The following is an 18,247-nucleotide window of genomic DNA, read 5'->3' as shown; positions in this document are numbered from 1 at the left end:
CGGCAAGGTATCCTGTCTTCAGACTCTTACTCCATTGAGACAGACTCGAAACGGAGGTTGTGGCTTTGAGCCGTGAGGCTTTGTGGCTTTTAAGCTGGCTTGACGGGACTGTCAAGGTTCGAGTCATATGTTTCAGCTTGGCATCGAGAGGTAGAGGCAGCTGATGTCGTGAGTGAGGATGAAAATCCGGGGTTGAAATATGGAGCTGGATTTACGGTCAGGATGTGGCTTGGAGCGTCACCTGTTTCACAATTATCCCCATCTCTAGAGAGCCTGATTTTGCGTGCATGTGAATGACAGCTGCTGCCTTTTGCCAAGATGTATCGATGTTGTATTCCAACGTGCTTGTCATGCTGCCTTCGCAACTCGTCGAAAATCTTGCAAGAGTCGATATCTGAAAGTATTGCGTGCCCCAATCATGCGCGCCCGAGCTCGGCACCCGCAAGTGTGATGAGAACGCCTCCGTCCCAAGTTCCCGGTTTTTGTTTCGGGATGTATCGATGGGAGATGATATGTGGTTCCGATCACATGCACATGCCAACACCTCACGGATAGCGCACCCGCAAACCGCCAAGTCTTCTATGCACCGGTAGGCCGGCGACTAACTTTCCTGGGTGAACGACGGTTTCGGATAATTTCCCACACGACACTAATTCGAGAGAGGTATGGTCCGAGACAATATCTTGCTTGCTCCGGTGTAGAGCTAACCCTGTTGGTCCTGCGTGAATGGAAACTTTGAGATAACTGTGTTTGGATTTGGCGGCATTGCTTACGCTGATAGTATCGATAGCCTAGGACGAGTATGTAAGCAATGGCATTTTACCCCTCACCTACCAATGTGAGAACAAAATGTAAACTGGCTTCGTCAGGTCGTATTGGTCGAGAGTTGATCAAGTTCGACCAACATTTGATGAGTTTCCTGATTTCAAATACTTGATGATGGTGATACCAGTCACAGGATGTTATCGACGTTGCTTGGGCGAGGAAAGGAGTAGTCAAGTTGGACATGACGGAGCTGCAGGGAGATTATCTGAGCATCGCTCGGTATGCTTGGTTGAATGGCCAGCACCATACCTACCCGTCCAACTGGTGTGACTTTGGCGCCCACCATCTTAATCCCTTGCCTGCTCGAAAGCAAGGTGACAGAGGTGTTGATGAGTCGTACGGGCTTGACGATGTGTGTGTCCTTGCATATTGACGACATGGAGGGGTGTGAACCATTTACCGCTCACTCCCACCTTGTATGCCCGCCTTTATGCAGTGTTTCCCATGTCTGCATCGTGATCCAAAGAAGTTGTCTTGTAGTTGATACTGCTCCGATATTCGGCTTGGCCTTACCCCGCGCAGGTTTGAGGGTGTGGGAGACGAAGATCCAAGGAAAGAGTCGGGACTGTGGCCCGGGTCACACAGGAGTTTTCGCGTTGGGGCTGACAGCCTTCATATTTGTGCTGGGTGACCGAGAAGTCGAAATCCGATATCGTGAAAACCGGCTTTTGTGCTGGGCGAAAGCTGTCAAATGACCTTTGTCCCTTGAGGGGTGTCGCCGCAAATGCCGCGCCATGTGCTTCAGTTGTTTTCTGGTGATGTTTCGACCTTACACGGTTGAAGGGGATCCGTCGATGTGATCTTGTTGATGTTGTCGGATAAAATAGGGTCTAAGGGGCTGAATATGGCAACCCATGATCCACATCCAACAGACGGGATCCGCATCGGGGGGGGGGGGGGGGGGGGGGGGGGTGGATTTTCGTGGATGTCGTCGCGGTGGTGGATGTTGATGATGACATTGGGAAAGCGACGGAAACCCGAGATGGATAGCGGTACGTACATCTAGCTTCCATGTACCTCTCCACTCTTCTACACTACGGAATTTTAAGTGATCGGCCACGCGCCCGTTGAATATGTAAGGCCGGGCTGCCGCACTGCGTAGGTGGAGTTCGGGAGTGGACGGGCGGGGCTGGGCAGAAAACTTCGGAGAGGCGGGACCAGCGGAGCTCCGAACATGCCGAGTTCCGTTCTAATTCGGGGCATGGAAGCTGTGGAGCTATGACCACCCGACATCCGTCCGCCCGCACTACCCACCACCCCACCCGTAGGCCGTCGGGATTAAATGGAGATTGCGACCGGGTCGTTCCGGAAACAAACCTTGACCTTGACTCCCATCATTCCGTCCCCTCGTCCCACCCCCGGTCCCGATCGCATTGCTTGACCAGCGATTTCCCACAAGGCTGAGAGGAAGGGCACCACTACACCAAGCAACCATGCAGCCGGCTACCAGATCGATAGCCATCGCCGCCCCGGCCTCTGCGGCCTTGCGCACAGCTACCACTCCATTCATCTGCCTTGGCTGCCGGTCCGTGCAACGGAAACAACAACGGCGACCATTCTCGGGCACCGTCTCTACACAAACGGATCTTCGCGCCGGCCTCACCAAACTTTCATCGCGGCGCTTGATCTCCGTCTCCGGCCCGGATGCCTCCAAGTTCCTTCAGGGTGTCATCACCAACAACATCAACGCTCCACACAATGCCGACGGCTTTTATACCGGCTTCCTGACAGCTCAGGGCCGTGTGGTCCACGATGTCATCATCTACCCGGATGACCTGGGTCCAGAGCCAGGCAAGCAGAGCTTCCTGATCGAGGTTGACGCCGACGAGGCTGCGACACTTCACAAGCACATCAAGCGCTACAAGCTGCGCTCCAAGTTCAACTTGAAGTTGCTAGACCCGGAGGAGCGTGCTCTCTATCACTCATGGAACGATGTAGACCAGGCCGGACCATGGACTAAGCTGGTCGACGAGGTACAAAAAGATGGCAACGCAAGGGCTGTCCCGGACCCGCGTGTTCCGGCCTTCGGCTCCCGTCTGGTCGTCAACCAGACCTCCTCTTCCTCGCCACTAACAGACGGCGACCTGACACCCGAATCATCTTACCACCTCCGCCGTTTCCTCCTCGGCATCCCCGAAGGCCAGTCCGAGATCATCTCCGGCACCGCTCTCCCTCTCGAGTCCAACATGGACGTGATGAATGGTATCGACTTCCGCAAGGGCTGCTACGTCGGCCAAGAGCTTACCATCCGCACCAAGCATCGTGGTGTTGTCCGCAAGCGCATCCTTCCTTGCATCCTCTATCCCGAGGGTGCCGCCCCGGAGATCCCAGCTGACGGACCTGGGCAACTGGAAGCGCTGGAGAAGCTCTTGAAGCCTGAGGTCGAACAGGGAGTCAAGGCAGAGATGATTCCTCAAGGTGCGAGCATTGACAAGGTGGACAAGAAGTCAAGGAGCGCCCCCGGCAAGTGGCTGAGAGGTATTGGCAACGTCGGACTGGCGCTGTGCAGGTTGGAGGTGATGACGGATACCGTCTTGCCAGGAGAGACACCGGGCACGTATAGCCCTCAGCAGGAATTCGTGGTCAGTTTGGGTGGAGAGGGGGGGAGTGAAGTCGAGGCAAAAAAGGTCAAGGTTAAGGCCTTTGTGCCGTTCTGGCTGAGGGATGTGTGGAGAATCGAAGCGGAGAAGGCGGAAGAGGAGAGAAGGATGAGGGAGGAGCTGTTGAGGGACCGGGGATTGGATGTTGAATAAGGGTCGAACAGTCAACCGACTCGCACAATACCTGTGAACATCACCGAATGTTCACCCAGTTGAAGGGTCGTAGGGATAAACCGAACACCTCATTGTCGACATAATACACTTTGGTTACGCTCTTCTGTGGATCCATGCGTCTTTCGTATACCATTTGAGCGAATTCAGCCCTTTCTTGGATCGCAGAATCCTTCAGGGACTCTAACCAACGTACTCTGAAAACAAAGCGATGCATGTCACTATCTCTTAACGGTATTTCTGGCCAAGGCGAGGGGTATAAAACGCAAACTTTCATATTCGATATATGTTTACGGCATCTCCCTAGCTTCAATGTGTGTTTACCTATTGTAGATGGCTAAAAGATGAACAGACGACTTCGTGTGTTGATACTGGCCAGTTCCCGAACGAAATGATCAACCCGATCTCACATACTCGTTCCCCTCCTGGTGCCTACTCCTCTCCAACATACCGCATCAGACCATGGAAAGCTGGTCCAAATCACTCAAAATCTTCTCGGCAAATCAAAGGGCAACCGTGTCTTCGCCCACGTCCTCTGTCTCCGAGCCCGATCCGCCAAACTCCTCGTTCTCCTCATCCAGGCATGTTAGGCACTGAAGGACGACATGCGCATACTTATCACCCATCCGCGGCGCAAGCCTGGTGCTTGCCCGCTCAACAAGATAGTCCTTGAGACTCAATGCCAGCGCATTGAAGGTGATGGTAGTGGAATCTTCGCCCGCTGCGGTTTTTCTCTCGTCAAGCCATTTTTCAAATTGATAGTAAGTCCTTCCAAATTTGGTGCGTGGCCTTCCGGAATTCTCCACTCCTGTGCTGTACTCAACAAAAGATTCCCAGAGCCCAATCTCCAAGAGACAGACTCCGAGGCTGTATATGTCGTGTTGCATACGGTACTTCTCAGCCGGGTCGAAACCCTGTCGAGACGGATGCCGATACACATTACGTTCCCAGCTTATGTCCCCCGACATCATTGTGCTACCGCCAGCGGCCCGAAAGGCATCAAAACCAACAAGGAATGCGTTGCTACGCGAAGCCCCATTGTTTCCGAAGCACAGGATCGATTCAGGCCGCACATTCTTGTGTACGAAGGCGAAGGTATGAACGTAATGGGTAGTTAGGTGAAGGCACATGTGGAGAGGTTTGGAAGGAACAGTGCCTATCTGGCACCTCTTCTTCATCGAGCATCTTCCGTGCTGTCAAATATCTTCCTAAGCGGAAAGGTAGCTTTGCTAAATCTTCAAGGCGGGAAATTAAGGCACTCACTACGTTCTCTGACGACAGGGTCGTCGAGGTGAGCAGTCAACAACTAAGCGTTCAATTGACTGCCAAGTCTAACGAAGATCGTTATTAGTATCAACAACATTTTGTCCAAATCCGTGGCTGGTTTGAGGACGAAACTCACTGGTATATTGTCATGAAACTTGTCGAGCACGGAAATTTACAACAGCACATAGATCAAGGATGCATTCCGGAACCAGAAGCAGCTTCAATAACGGCTCAAATCGCCCGGGCTCTGCTTCATATGCATACCAGAAGCCTGGTTCACAGGGATCTTAAACCTCTGGTACGTTCTGGCGGAGGACATAATACCGAGCCTGTCAATTCCATCTTCCGTACCCCAAAGCTAACATAGGTGGTTTCCAAGAACATGCTGGTCTCCCAACCAGGTCCAACATGGCATGTAAAGGTCGCCGATCTTGGAATTACAAGGGACCTGAGTGACACAGTGGCTGGGACACATCAGATTGGGACTTTCGGCTACATGGCTCCTGAAGTGTGGCACACATCTGAACGTTATACATCCGCGGTTGATGTATGGGCCCTCGGGGCCATCGCCTTCTGCATGCGAACGGGATCGCCCCCTTTTCCCAATCCCGTGACATTGGCCAACTACCCGGAAGACCCTACCGTATTTCCCACCCTTAAGCTACGCTCCTCTACCCAGCCTTGCAGAGGGTTCATCACAGGCGCCATGGCGGCAATACCCCAAGAACGATTAACAATCATCGAAGCTGTGGGGCATTATTGGCTGTCCAGAGATATGAATGTTCCAAAAAGGTAAGTGACGACCCTGTTTTCCAATCCGGAATCGCGCTTGCTCAACTAAAGTTGTAAAGACACCAGAGCGCTCCATCGTCGGCTTCGCTTGCATCATCGACCTCATCACTGGGACAACTGTGTCTGGATAGCTGGACAAGCGAAGACAGTGATAGTGACGTTAGCTTCACCGAACACTCCCAACCTCTTGCTTTTGTTCCTTCATATGGGAGGACGCCAGAGCCAACTTGCACAAGGGAGGCCAAAGAGAATACGGCCAGCCTCAGTTCTCCCCAGAAAGTTCAATCGCCCACTTCTGTTGTCCAAACAGCACAGCCAAACGATCTTCATCCCCCACTTCTGTTGGTTTTAACAGCCCAACTAGACGATATCCGCCGCGACCTAAAGGTCTGGAAAAATTCGAAGGGGGAGTCGCCCGCGATGAAATCTATCGATCAAGGCTTTCCCCATCGACTTTACAACCAGAAAGGAAAAAGAAGCCTCCTTCGGCAAACCCTTTTAGGAATTCCATTGCAAGAGTCAGGGCCGAGCGCCAAGCAGAAGGCTAAAGGCGTTCACCTCCGATAACTCGCCTGAATTAGTTGTTATTAGAGATTAGTATATACCTTGCATACCAATTTGCCACAATACTTATGCCTACCCAAGACTGTACTGTACGTAAGACGGTGATTTCGAATATTCTCCCATGTGTACCCTATCTTTTATCCTGTCTTTTGTCTTCTCTTTTGCCCTATACAAGTCTCGTCGTCGTCGATAGGTAAGGATCACATGAGGTGTCTTGGTGTTCGAGGTGGTAAAGACAAATCCACTTCTCACATGGATACTTTGCGATTGGAATGTTCTACTACATTGTTGATAGGTGATTTCATCATTGTCGATTTCCTATAAACAGGAGCTGGCAAAGGCCGACTGGTATCTTGTCTTTTTGCACGCAACTCTCGTCGTCGATGCTATAAATCCAACCCCGAGCCCAGAATGTGAGGCGAGTATCCTAACTCTAGGTACCTGCAGTTGACGTATGTATCGATGTCGCTGTATTTTGTCCTTCTTGTGTCATAGTCGTCATGTGTAGCGTCTGATTTTTGTTTCTTTGATTTCTTAGGCTACTCCAACGGTCCTCTAAGCGCTTCAAGAGCATCTATATCCGAGAACTCCATGTGTCCTATCCCTGCTCCCCAGTAGTTCTTGGGCATCCTATGCCTTTCAGTATTTAGATGCCTAGACAGCTGCCCAAAATGCTGGAATTTCTCGCCGCATAACATGCAGATAGTTTTAAGCTCCTTCTTCACCCGCTTGATTCTCTCTGCGTCGGGTTTCGGTTCTGCTTCTGTCGCGTCTTCAGACTCTTCTCTTGCCCGTTTTTCCCTTTCTCGCTGTTGTTCTTGTTGCTGCTGCAAAAGCGCTTGCTTTACTCGCGCTTGCTCGAGCTCTTCTTTTCCCTTTCGTTCCCGCTCGAGCTCTGCTTGTCGCTCCAACTCTTCCGCCTCTTCCTCCTCCCTCTTGACTATCTCCTGCCTTCGTCTTAGCTCTTCCTGTCTCTTCAACTCCTCTTCTTCCTTTTTCTTCCAGAAAAACGACAACTCCCTCTGTCGCTTGTTTTGCCCCTCTGGCGCTTTTTTGTTCGTTGACTCAGCAGCCAGTCGCTGCTGCTCTCTCTCTTCTGCCTTCATTTTTATTATTGGTTGCTCCTGATTCACCACTTCAGCTTCATGCCCCGTCACCCGCCCGTTCCTTGTCTCAACTTGGTTATTCGCGGTGTCTGACTGGTTATGTGTTATACTGGTTCGCGTAGAGTTGGTTTGCGTACTGGGTGTGGGCACACTGCTGGTGGCTGTTGACCTGTTCATCATGCTCAGTGTAGGAAGCGGTTTGTCTAATAGCGACCTGTAATGACAAGTCAGATAAAGTCCATCTTCAGGTCCGTCATTCCGAGAAAGCGTAGGGAACTCGAATCTTACGGAGCCATCAAATTTCTGCACGTTTCTTTCATGTGAAGCCAATCATGGCTCAGAACCTGCTGAATACTCAACCTCGTTTCTGGAAGCGGGCGCATAGCCCCCAGGACGAAATCAATACAGAAGCCAGTTGATACGCCCAACACGCGGCTCGGAAAGTCCTTCTGACCCGCGCGGTACTGTCTTAAGGCCTCCCAGGTGGCAAACGGAGTATGAACAGTCCGTAAATAGAAGGCCACAGCACCCAACGCCCACACATCGACCGCTGACGTGTAGTTTTTCGAGTCCATCATCTCGGGGGCTATATATCCAGGCGTATCGACGTGGTCTGTAGAGCACGAAGGTACCCCGATGTCTTTTGCAATTCCAAAATCGGCGACTTTCACATGCCATGCGGGCCCTGTCTTCGCAACGAGAATATTCTGTGATTGAGGCCCGTTAGCGTCGAGCAGTACACACACTTGGCCAGGTGGAGAAATACCGAAGGTTTGAGATTTCTGTGGATGAAATCCTTGCTGTGTATGAATTGCAAGGCTTCTGCAACCTGTTGAATAATCGTAGCTGCTTCGTCTTCTTCAAAAGGCGCCTTTCTCACTTCGAAATACCTCTGAAGACTTCCACACTCTAAAAACTCCATAGCGAGATATAGGTAGTTGGCATCCTCATACCAACCGAGAAACTGAACAAACCGTTGCTCATACTGGTCATCAATCTGCAGTTTGTACTTAGCCATTCACGTTTCTTTCCATTAAAGGAACGAAAGAACTCAAAACATCATGCACAGGTAGATAGTACTAAACTCACCGTGGACCGATTCTGGTGCTTCTTGCGACTGGAAAATGTGGCGAGTGCCTGAACCTCTCGCTGCGATGACTCGAGAAAGCCTGTTTGCGGCTTACGAATTCTTTTAACGGCACGAAGCTCGGTAACAGATTCTTCCCGTATACACTGTTGCTGCCAAACCTCTCCAAAAGTACCGCTTCCCAGTCGTTTAACGGGGCGCCATATCTCATTCGTTTTCAGATGGATGTGGACGTCGTCCCCGTTCTCTGGGTTGTGGCGGAACTCTCCTTGCAGAAGATCCAACTTCCAGTCCCGCAAGGAGCCGTCTAAAATGTTCTCCATGGTTGTCCGGATATATTCTTTTGTTGTTTATTGTGCCGAGCTGCACTTGTTGGAAGGGTACCTCTAGAATACGTGGTGTTCAAGATCAAGCCGCGTCTCAACTGACGCGACACTTGATTTCCGATCAACGCCAGTACCGGCGGACCCACAGTCGGCGCCTGAAGGGTTTCATTCAACAAGGATCAAGCCTGGCTTGATTACACGAAAAAAGTCAACGGTTTTTTTTTATTCTATAATATCTTTGGATAGAAAGGCCCAAGCAGGAAAGAAAACAACAGACTACATAAGGCTACCTACAGGAAACACCGCAAGTGTAAATGGGTGCCATGTGTATATTATGCTGAGTGGACATCCAACACAACCTTGTTTAACGTTGCGCAGACCTTTGAATGTGGCTCTGAATTGCCAATCCTATTATCAGAACAGAAGTGGGAATCTTTAAGCCATGTTTAAGCTGCAAATGTTGGAGACCTTCCACAAGTCTAGAGCACGTCTGGCAACAAAAAACGTAGACAATACCGGGTATCTCTGGATTTTGCTGTTGCGATGCATCTTCATCATCGAAAACGAATAACTGGGACAACGTTATGTTCCTGGACCGTGTGAGGTCGCCGTCTTGCAGATAGCTGTCCACCATCTTGTCGAGAAGTTTATTATACAGCTCGTCGCACTTCTCTTCCTTCGTCTATGGTTTGGGTTATGCTGTTTAGTCCCATTTTTTTGCGCGGAGTGACTTCAGATGCAAGATGGTTGCCTCTAGAATACTTCCAGCTGGCGGCTAGCTTTCTTTCGCCTTGTATGTCCTTTCCTTTATGACCTGTCCCTAATTCTGGGCCACGGTAACCTCGGCGATAGAGGTTGAGTCAAATGTCTCGGAAACGTGAATTGATGCTGTCAAACAGGGAACCTCCAACAATGTATTAGACTGGGGTGAGTCCGGCAGCACCCTGAAGACGGAAGGCGGATTGTAGGGGAACACAGCCTAGGAAGTGGATTTGGATTCGAGACTCTTAGGGAGTTAACACAAATTAGCCTTGATGCGTGATGGTTGAGAAGAGTCAAGAGCTTACTAATGGGTTTCGCTAGCAATCGGAGTCTTGACAGCAAGCCAGTCATGTTCCAAGACCTCTGAGATAGACAGCCTCTCTGCCGGCACCGGCTCCATAGCTCCCAGGATTATGTCGATACACGTTACTCCCGTCGATGTACGCAATGAGCGGGTGGGAAACTGTCTCATCTTTGCACAGTATTCAAGCATGTCGTCGCGCTTGTGGAATGGCGGAGCGCCCGTCAACATACAAAAGACTATGGCTCCCAATGCCCACACGTCCACCGCAGCAGTATAATTCTCTGACGTATCGACTAACTCAGGAGCGATGTATCCGCTGGTGTGGATGTACTCGGTGGACACCGGTGCGCCAGTTGTCCTTCTGGATATTCCGTAGTCCGCTAGCTTGACGTGCCATGAGGGTCCCTTTGAAGAGATGAGGATGTTCTTTGAGTTTGTATACATTAGTTCATATTCCAAACGAACCATATATTATGCACCATGGTAGTGCCAATAAAAACATACTGAAGGCTTAAGATCTCTGTGGGTGAAGTCGTTGATGTGCATATACTGCAAAGCTGTGGCAACTTGTCGGGTAACTATGGCTGCCTCGGGCTCAGTAAGGAATTTTTCCTCATCAATGTAGCGCTGAAGATCACCGTTCGGCATGAATTCCATAGCGATGTACAGGTAGTGCGCATCTTCAAACCAGCCAAGGAACTGGACGAAGCAGTTTCGGTACTAAATTAGACATGGTTAATTAAATGTGCCACATTGAAGGTGGGTATGTAGTAAGGATTTGGCTTTTACTTACCTCTGCCACTGTGTCCCCAGAGAACGTTGTGAGGGCATGGAGCTCTCGCTGTGATGACTGACTGAAGTTCGTCTGTTCCTTGTTGATCTTCTTGACTGCGCGCACCTTGGATAGAGAGGGAGGATACACAGCCTTTTCCTTCCAGACGTCTCCGTGGTCACCAATCCACAACCGCTCTTCCGGACGCCAACCATCAGTGACACCTCCGTGACTATTGCAATGGTAGCGAATGGCATCTTGTGTGGTGTCCATGACTTCCAGCTTCCATTCACCCAGATAGGTACCCAGGAAGCCGTTCATGGTAGGCGTAGAGAGGGCGTGTGTACTTCGAGTCAGATATTGTCGTGCTGAGTTCGAGACTGGAAATTGTTTAGCGGAGGAGAAAAATTGGGTAGAGAGAATGAGAAAGGCCGAGGACATGGGAAGATATCCTCGAAGCTTTCACGCAAAGCGGAGGAAAGAGTTATCATAGTGGGATGACTCTATCTCAGCTGTCCTTTAGGAATGGAAAGAACAACTACCCTCAGATGGGCTACTTCTCTTCCACGTTAGCTCGTCATTGCCGCAATGCTTACATGGCGGAGTTCTACTGAAAAAGTTGTTCATTGCGGATAGTGGCACGAGGAAAGTGTAAATTGTTAGCAAGAACTCCGGGCCCCATCCCGCCGTCCACGGCTCGTTATAGCTTGTTCTTACATATTGTAAGTACAACCGTCAAGATGGAAATTTTGACTTGCAGATTGATTAGCTGTACGTTCATTAACAGATATTCAATACTCAACATGGCTTGCCGCAACAAGGGACCTGTCCACCAAATCGAACACCCGCTTGGTGAGTTGGGTACTTCTATAGATGTACAGATAACTCTTGTGTTTTGGCCTACCGCGCACAGCACATGCGCATTACAACTTGACCCAAAAACCATAATTCGAGGAATGTTGCGTTTGGTCTTTTCTGCATATGCATTTTTTTGTATATGAAAGTCTGATGCTGCGTTCAAACATCGGAGTGTCCTTTGTACCTTCTGTGGGGCTGGGAGGGATGGATCTCTCGCTGCGCCTTCCGCTAATTCCCCTTTCACCAAGGGGGTGAAAGAATGGGAAAATGGAATCCTCGCTTGGACTAAGGCTACTGCTACCCGTTAGGTCTGTAATAAGTTTCCACCTCCTTTTTTTTTTTTTTTTTTTTTTCTTTTTTTTTTTTTTTTTTTTTTTTTTTCCCACATTCCAAATAAGGCGATAGCCACTCCTTTCACGGGTGACGCATCTGTCATACAGATTCATAATATCAATGAACCTGAAGATTTTACCAGAGAGCAGATGTTGTGTTCATATTGTTGTCCAGCAGTGAATTGATGATTGACTGGCTAGGTATATGTACCCTCTGTCCCGACTCTCAGATGCCCAAAGATAGGTAGTGTTGTGTTTGAAAAAGCCTGCCAGATCCAACCCAAAATTAACCCCCGTCTTGAGATCGCCCTGGTTGGCGAGGATAGATATGTTATACAAGCAGCTTGGCTTTGGGAGCATTATTTTGTATATTTTCCCCTCGAATTGACTGTCCATCTCCAGCACTCGAATTACATATATGTGTCTCGTGTCTACAGGGATTATTTGTTTAGGTGGTGCGCCCCATTGTAATTAAGTCAATCGCTCGACTTGTCCTATTAGGTTCAATGAATGTAAAATGTATATCTGTAGTAGATCCAATGTCGAAGCTAGTGTAGCCTATAACAACTCGTTATCCAGTGCCAGTGAAGCTGTAACCAGCGAGATTGGAAGAGGCAGCTAAAGAGTCTGTATATGGGGCAACTATATTTCAAGCGGGCAATGTTGTTAAGCGTCTCCCCTCTCGAGGATAGTGCTGATAAAATGATCTGACTGCATCGATGCTAGCAATATCAGTCAACGCCTTGGCCGAACATGAAGAGAAACTTACGTAGGGCTACATACCTACATGAGCCTGCACACCCCTCTCACAGTACTCATCCGCCGCTCGTTTAGGTAGCCTCCAACTTGGGAAGAGGTTCCTCAGCTAACCCCAAAAGGGCGTCGCACACTTGGTCTAGAAATGCACCGGTCGAGGAGGACGCAGCCGATGTGTTGTCCTCGTGCTCGTTGTCGTGCTCTTTGTAGTTCGAGCCGCTGAGGGCGCCGTCGCAGTTTCCCTTTTTGGGGGTTGCGGTGGTATGGTTGATTTGGACGTAGAAGTAGGAGTGCTCTTGGCCGCCTGTTCACGGATAGGTATGAGTGAGACTGGGATCTAGCCGGCGTGATGGCGGTAGGGATTGTAGGCTTGGGGAAATGGGAGTCCTCACCTCTACCGATGAGTGTCATTCTTGCTTCTTGCGTGGTTGTTGGTTCGAGATGTAGGGGTGTTTGTGTGTTTTGGGAGATAGGTGACTTTGGATGGTACTGGGGGTGGTCTTTGGAAATCCATGCAGTGTTGTGATGGAAAGAAAAAAAAGAGGATGAGTTTACTTGGACTCACAAAGGCTTGTATTTGTATGTGACTGGGTGTGAGCACGGCCTTGTAGGCGCGACTACCTACCTTAAACTTGATCGAAATACATTAGTCAGAGAACTACCAGCATTCTGCAATGCAACTGCGATGCGTATTTAATCCCCGGCGTGCCGGATCACGAAGACCTGACTGACTACTTCCCGAGAGGGGGATGTATCCTCCGTCATTCCAGCTGAGTCTGGGTTATTGTTACCGAGATTGACACCCTCGAGAAAAGCCGCAGGCGTACAAAGCCCATCACAGGGTAGATTTGTATGAGGCCATGGACAAGTCATGGGCAAACCTAACTTGTCGGTTAACGTATCATGTGGCAGTTTCTCTGCGAACCCTGCCGGACCATTTGGTCAGTCGGTTTTTCTGTCATAAAGCACTAGTACCGCTCCGGTGCCGGTGTTCGATGCGTCGCTGCCCAGGTGAAACTCCACTCCCGGCAAAACCGTCTTGACTGCACGACTCTGGATTGCATGAGGGAAAAGTTATCTAGGAACTCGCCCATGTTTGTTGATACAAGTCCGTTTAGCCGTCATACAGCTGCACAGTCATATAGTCCCCCGAGTTAGTGAAAAAGGTCAGAGTTCTGTCCGAGTAATAAAGAATAAACCCCCCCCTTTTCTGCCTTTTTTTGTTCTCTTGGTATGGAAACCGTATGTTGAAAAACCCAGTCTTCCCACAGCCTGTCGTGGTCTGCTTTATGTCGATTTCCCCGCCATTATCGAATGAGTATGTTCATCGGATGAGGAATAAAAAGGTTCCCTCATTTATCCTATCCTCCTCTCCATCCCATCTGTTTTGTCGTCGTTGTATCAGTCACCGTCTCGAACAATACAGTTGTTGTCCGTTTCGTTTTCTTCAGTGTCGGTTTCATTGTCCCACGTCACGGTATCCGCCGTTCCTTTGCGGCGCTCCACAGGCTGCTATCATTCGCTTGATATGTGGTTTTCTTTTTTTTTGGATGTGAGGATGTGTTGCCAAACAATGTTACAGATTATCTCCAGAGGCCATACTGCGACAACAAAAGTTGAGGCCACATAGATCGTAGTGATTCGGGTGCGTCGGGTAATGGGGGAGGGACTTCGGCGAGATTGTCAATTGTTCCGTTGCAATGAATCCAGACATTCTCCGCCCGGTGCCAGAACCAGAGAATCCCAAGTAAACACCAACCAATGAAGGCTGGGACCCAACTGTGAAGTTGGACATTTGAGGTGTCACATTGGACAGTTGTTGTCTTTCACAGCCGGTGGAACGACGCAAGTTGTTCTAGCCCTTCAATCCAGGCAGAGGGGCCCCAGCGGATGATAGGAGTTCACGTACTCCAAAAGGGCCTCGCAGCCTCGCTCGTTTAGCTGTGCGGCGGCGATGATGGCGGAACATGTTGCTACAGCCGATGCAGCCAAGGTGGACGACGTTCCCGTCGTGGTGGTTGTTGTAGGCGCCGCGGACGACGCTTGTGCCCTTTCTGAGCGTTGAAATAGGTAACCAAGCAAGTGATGAGAAAGTGGCCAGCTAGAAGCCAAGCAGGTACCCTAGACTATGACTGAAGAATCCTTTATGTCTGGTGGACTTTCTTCGCTGTCGAGATGATATAGGTATGTGTCAAGAAAAGAGTGAAAGAATACCAAAAGTTGAATGGGGAGAGAAGGACCCTTTTGTAAGAGCTCGTGAAAAATGCCCTGCGGTGGTAGGGCCGGACCACTTACGCTGCTCAGACCGCCCGTGATATGCACAGTGCCTGCCACTACAATGCAATAAAACGGGCACCTGGGCAGGTATATTCCTGCAGTCCTTCTTTCCTGATATTCAGCTACAGAAGTACTCATAGTGCACAGATATGTGGAGGTAATTCCATCATAACCGTCCGCTCCGTTCCTTACATGGTCCCTTCTCAAGTTAACCTACCCTGTGTATTCCCGTCAGGACGAACCTAGGTACTTTCTCCCTATACCTCTTGATCGTCGAAAAAGCAAACGCTACGCCCCTCGTTTATGTTGGCAGTGGAACGGATAAGACTCAGGGCGTACATCATAGGTTTGCCGACTATGACAACCGCAAAAACTTGTCGCAATTCACATAATCGCCCGCCTACCAACAAGGGTACCGCATCACCAACAAAAAGATACTGGAACCGGCACCAGTGCCTTCAGACCCGCTCCGTCCCGATTCTACCTGCACGGTCATTAGTCCTCTATGTAATCCTCGAAACTGCTTTGACTTATATGCTATATGCATACAAAGATCGCCAAATCTATGTTCATCCAACACTCACCAATCGCGAATGGGGCACCTCGTTTGAATCACAAACCGGATGTCACCTGCAGATTTCGTACAGAGTTTGTAACTTTCAAGCTATCCCTACCTGCCATAGTCGACCGTCGTCGTTCCACACCTTCCATCATTCAGTTCCAATTTCATGTCAACCAAGGGTTAGGGTTGATATCAAGGGGGTCGTCAAACTGTACCAGAAGATGTCATTCCCATTTCACACAACTGCAACCAGCATGGCATATTTCGAAAAATCTCACCCAAAACATGAGAACGAGGAGAGGAAAGAAAAAGAAAAAAAGTGTTCCGCACTGGACTCGAACCGGCAACTTCCGGTTTACTTGGTAACAGCTCACGAAGAGCTCTCCCTCATTACTCCCGGATGTACCAGCGGACCACGGAAGAGGCCGCTGGTAAGGTGGACTATGTACCCCTAATGGCTATAGAGATGAGATGAAAGGGTCAGAGAGGGGCTGGGATTGTGCAGACTTGGGGTATTTGGTGTGCCTACGCGTCTTTCGGAAACCGATCCTGAGGCGGGCGTGGATGTCATGAGTGCTACTGTATTGTCAGTTCGCCTTTCGAAGAGGTCTCTTGTTCAAATCGGTTCCGTTTGTTGTTCGCTAGCCACAGGTACCATTAAGATGTGCGAGCCTCGCGAAACCCAAGCATACACGGTGCATATACGAATCCTTATCCAGTCCTTATCATGAGGTTCATTCATATTTATATATCCAAAAGCTGTCAAACACAGGTCGACTCGCTTTTGCCAAAGTTCTCATCCTCTTCAAAATCGAAGACACCAGGCCCGGCATCCTTAACCGAAGAAGCGACCCCAATGTCTTCCGGTACACGACTCTTGTGCTTCCGGCATTTGCAGAGATTTCGTGGCCCATGAACTGAACTCGCCAATTTCGATCGATTATTCCCACCGCAGACACACTATGCCTCTTCCTTCCCATCCTCCCAGCCCCACACCGTGGCCAGGAAACGGGCCACGTTCACACGCCTTGACCGTATTTCCAACATCCAGGGGTGGTCGAGCATACGCCAAGGGCTCGCTCTGCGGTTGGGATCCTTCTCCAAGCTACACAATTATCCTGGTTAGCTTGCTGGACAAAAGACGAAAAAAAAAAAAAAAAAACGAAGTGGGTGCACATACCAGCAGTCAATGAAGTACTTGAACTTGTCAGTCCAGAAGATGTTCGCATCAGGCTCATCCTTCAGCTTCGGCACAGGCTGACGGACGATGTACGTCAACAGGTCAATGAGACCGGCACGGGGTTGTGAGTCGGTACCATCGGCGGGGAAGGGGAATCGGTGCTGTGCAACCTCGAGCAGGGTAACACCCAAAGACCAAACGTCCGAGGTGATGGTATATGACTGGCCTGTGATTCGCTCAGGCGCCATGTAATAACTGGTACCGATGAATGTGTTGGCCGCGCCGTTCGTGCCATAATCGCCCGAGACACCGAAATCGCAAAGCTTGACCTCGCCGTTGCGACAAAGGAGGATGTTGCTAGGCTTGATGTCACGGTGGATGATCTTCTTGCTGTGGAGATATGTCAATCCGTGTAGAACGCCCTCGGCAATTTTGCCCAAGACCCTTTCTCCTGTACGCCCGCCAAGCTTCTTGACTTCTTTATAGACACTGTCAAGAGAACCACCTTCGCAATACTCCATGGCAATGGAGATGGTCGCGGATTGGGTGTCAACAACGGCGCCAAAGTACCGACAGATGTGCTCGGAGGCGCACTGCTTGTTGAACCCTAGTTCACGGACAATTTGCTTGGCAACGTCCTTGTCGGGGTTTGCTGTGATGATCTAATCAGAGAGTCGTCAGCAGGGATTCGAGCAAAATCATGGGATCAGATCTCAAGCTGGAGTGCCATACCTTGAGCGCAAATACGGTCTTGCCGCCCTTCAACCTGGCTTTAGTTACCGCACCTCCCGCACCCTCGCCTAGGGGTCCCAACTCCTCGACTCTCTTCTCCATCATGGCGATCCTCCAGCCATCGTCATCAAGCTCTTCGACATCTAGTGTCCTTGCTTTCTCCAGTGTAAGCTTGTCGAATGCTTCCAATCCATGCAGACTGTTTTCTCGTTCCATACCCACACCTCCCTCGCTGGCATTGGAGTAAAGAGAACCCACTGCAGAGACAGGGTCTGGTGTGCCGTGTGGCCTTTGGGCGCCGATAAACGAAACATTACTATACCGGGTGTCGGCGCTGGTAGGGTTGCTCTCGGGACCAAAGCTGCCACTCCTGCTATGCGCCGCACTGCTATCGCTGGCACCGCTAGCGCTATAGCCTTGGGCGCCTGGTCGTCCGGCAGGCTGCTCATGTGGTATTGTGGTGCTACCCATGGGGGTAGCGAGTTTGAGTTGTGGTGGCGCCGCACGCGCCGGAGGAGCGCCGGGATTACCAACGGGCTTAACACTTAGAGACGGGGGGATCGCAAGGCCAAGACGTGGGGGGCCCCGACCACCGGGGCGAGCGCCGGGGATGGCTGGCCGGAGGAGGGGTGCGGGGGCTGGCGCCATTGTGGGAACGGGGGATGGTCCCTGTTGGAGTTGGGGTGCCTGGAGACCTGGGTTGGCCTGCATGGTGTGAAGTGTGTTAGCGATGAATTGGTATTGCCAGCAAACGAGTGTGGACGCGAAACGAGTGTAATAAGGTGTGAGAGGCAGTCACCAGGCACCTTGAAAGAATGGAGGGCAGAAGAGAGGTGATGCTGGAGAGGCAATTGGGAAGTCCTGATTGAAGAGGGCGAATTGGGTAGTTTTTCTACTTGCCTTGGGGGCAGCATCGTTGCTGCTTTGACCTTGGTGATCGGCCATGGTAGTCTGTTGAGGGCAGATGCCTTTGCC

General features: G+C 50.4%; 7 protein-coding genes across 7 annotated transcripts; 2 read left to right on the top strand and 5 right to left on the bottom strand.

Moving 5' to 3' along the window:
• Positions 1 to 2,158: 2,158 nt before the first annotated feature.
• Positions 2,159 to 3,598, top strand: B0T23DRAFT_107475 (putative transferase caf-17, mitochondrial). The gene has a single exon (XM_062831802.1). The coding sequence runs from the start codon at positions 2,259 to 2,261 to the stop codon at positions 3,576 to 3,578; it is 1,320 nt and encodes a 439-aa protein (XP_062693817.1). The 5' UTR covers positions 2,159 to 2,258; the 3' UTR covers positions 3,579 to 3,598.
• A 501-nt stretch (positions 3,599 to 4,099) lies between these two features.
• On the bottom strand, positions 4,100 to 4,564 carry B0T23DRAFT_427405 (uncharacterized protein; the record flags this gene model as incomplete). Its single annotated transcript, XM_062840055.1, has 1 exon — positions 4,100 to 4,564. One exon carries the CDS (start codon positions 4,562 to 4,564, stop codon positions 4,100 to 4,102), a length of 465 nt encoding a protein of 154 aa, XP_062693816.1.
• Positions 4,565 to 5,010: 446 nt separating this feature from the next.
• Positions 5,011 to 5,658, top strand: B0T23DRAFT_313016 (kinase-like domain-containing protein; the record flags this gene model as incomplete). Its single annotated transcript, XM_062834719.1, has 2 exons — positions 5,011 to 5,160; positions 5,242 to 5,658. The coding sequence occupies 2 exons, from the start codon at positions 5,011 to 5,013 to the stop codon at positions 5,656 to 5,658; spliced, it is 567 nt and encodes a 188-aa protein (XP_062693815.1).
• Positions 5,659 to 6,757: 1,099 nt separating this feature from the next.
• Positions 6,758 to 8,734, bottom strand: B0T23DRAFT_394512 (kinase-like domain-containing protein; the record flags this gene model as incomplete). Its single annotated transcript, XM_062838132.1, has 4 exons — positions 6,758 to 7,538; positions 7,613 to 7,937; positions 8,069 to 8,321; positions 8,414 to 8,734. 4 exons carry the CDS (start codon positions 8,732 to 8,734, stop codon positions 6,758 to 6,760), a joined length of 1,680 nt encoding a protein of 559 aa, XP_062693814.1.
• Positions 8,735 to 9,803: 1,069 nt separating this feature from the next.
• Positions 9,804 to 10,848, bottom strand: B0T23DRAFT_403357 (kinase-like domain-containing protein; the record flags this gene model as incomplete). Its single annotated transcript, XM_062838775.1, has 3 exons — positions 9,804 to 10,229; positions 10,308 to 10,430; positions 10,597 to 10,848. The coding sequence occupies 3 exons, from the start codon at positions 10,846 to 10,848 to the stop codon at positions 9,804 to 9,806; spliced, it is 801 nt and encodes a 266-aa protein (XP_062693813.1).
• A 1,719-nt stretch (positions 10,849 to 12,567) lies between these two features.
• On the bottom strand, positions 12,568 to 12,932 carry B0T23DRAFT_452420 (uncharacterized protein; the record flags this gene model as incomplete). The annotated part of the gene is made up of 2 exons (XM_062841144.1): positions 12,568 to 12,825; positions 12,914 to 12,932. 2 exons carry the CDS (start codon positions 12,930 to 12,932, stop codon positions 12,596 to 12,598), a joined length of 249 nt encoding a protein of 82 aa, XP_062693812.1. The 3' UTR covers positions 12,568 to 12,595.
• A 3,388-nt stretch (positions 12,933 to 16,320) lies between these two features.
• On the bottom strand, positions 16,321 to 17,983 carry B0T23DRAFT_427400 (MEK1 protein; the record flags this gene model as incomplete). Its single annotated transcript, XM_062840054.1, has 3 exons — positions 16,321 to 16,465; positions 16,541 to 17,202; positions 17,273 to 17,983. 3 exons carry the CDS (start codon positions 17,981 to 17,983, stop codon positions 16,321 to 16,323), a joined length of 1,518 nt encoding a protein of 505 aa, XP_062693811.1.
• Positions 17,984 to 18,247: the final 264 nt, after the last annotated feature.

This window comes from Neurospora hispaniola (assembly GCF_033458365.1).
Source record: "Neurospora hispaniola strain FGSC 10403 chromosome Unknown B0T23scaffold_3, whole genome shotgun sequence".
In the NCBI taxonomy this organism is placed as follows: Eukaryota; Fungi; Ascomycota; class Sordariomycetes; order Sordariales; family Sordariaceae; genus Neurospora; species Neurospora hispaniola.
Note: the sequence above shows the minus strand (reverse complement) of the source record. Positions and strands in the feature narration are given on the sequence as shown.

Excerpts from the sequence above, each read along its gene's own strand:
- B0T23DRAFT_107475 (XM_062831802.1), top strand. The coding sequence starts at position 2,259 with ATGCAGCCGGCTACCAGATCGATAGCCATCGCCGCCCCGGCCTCTGCG.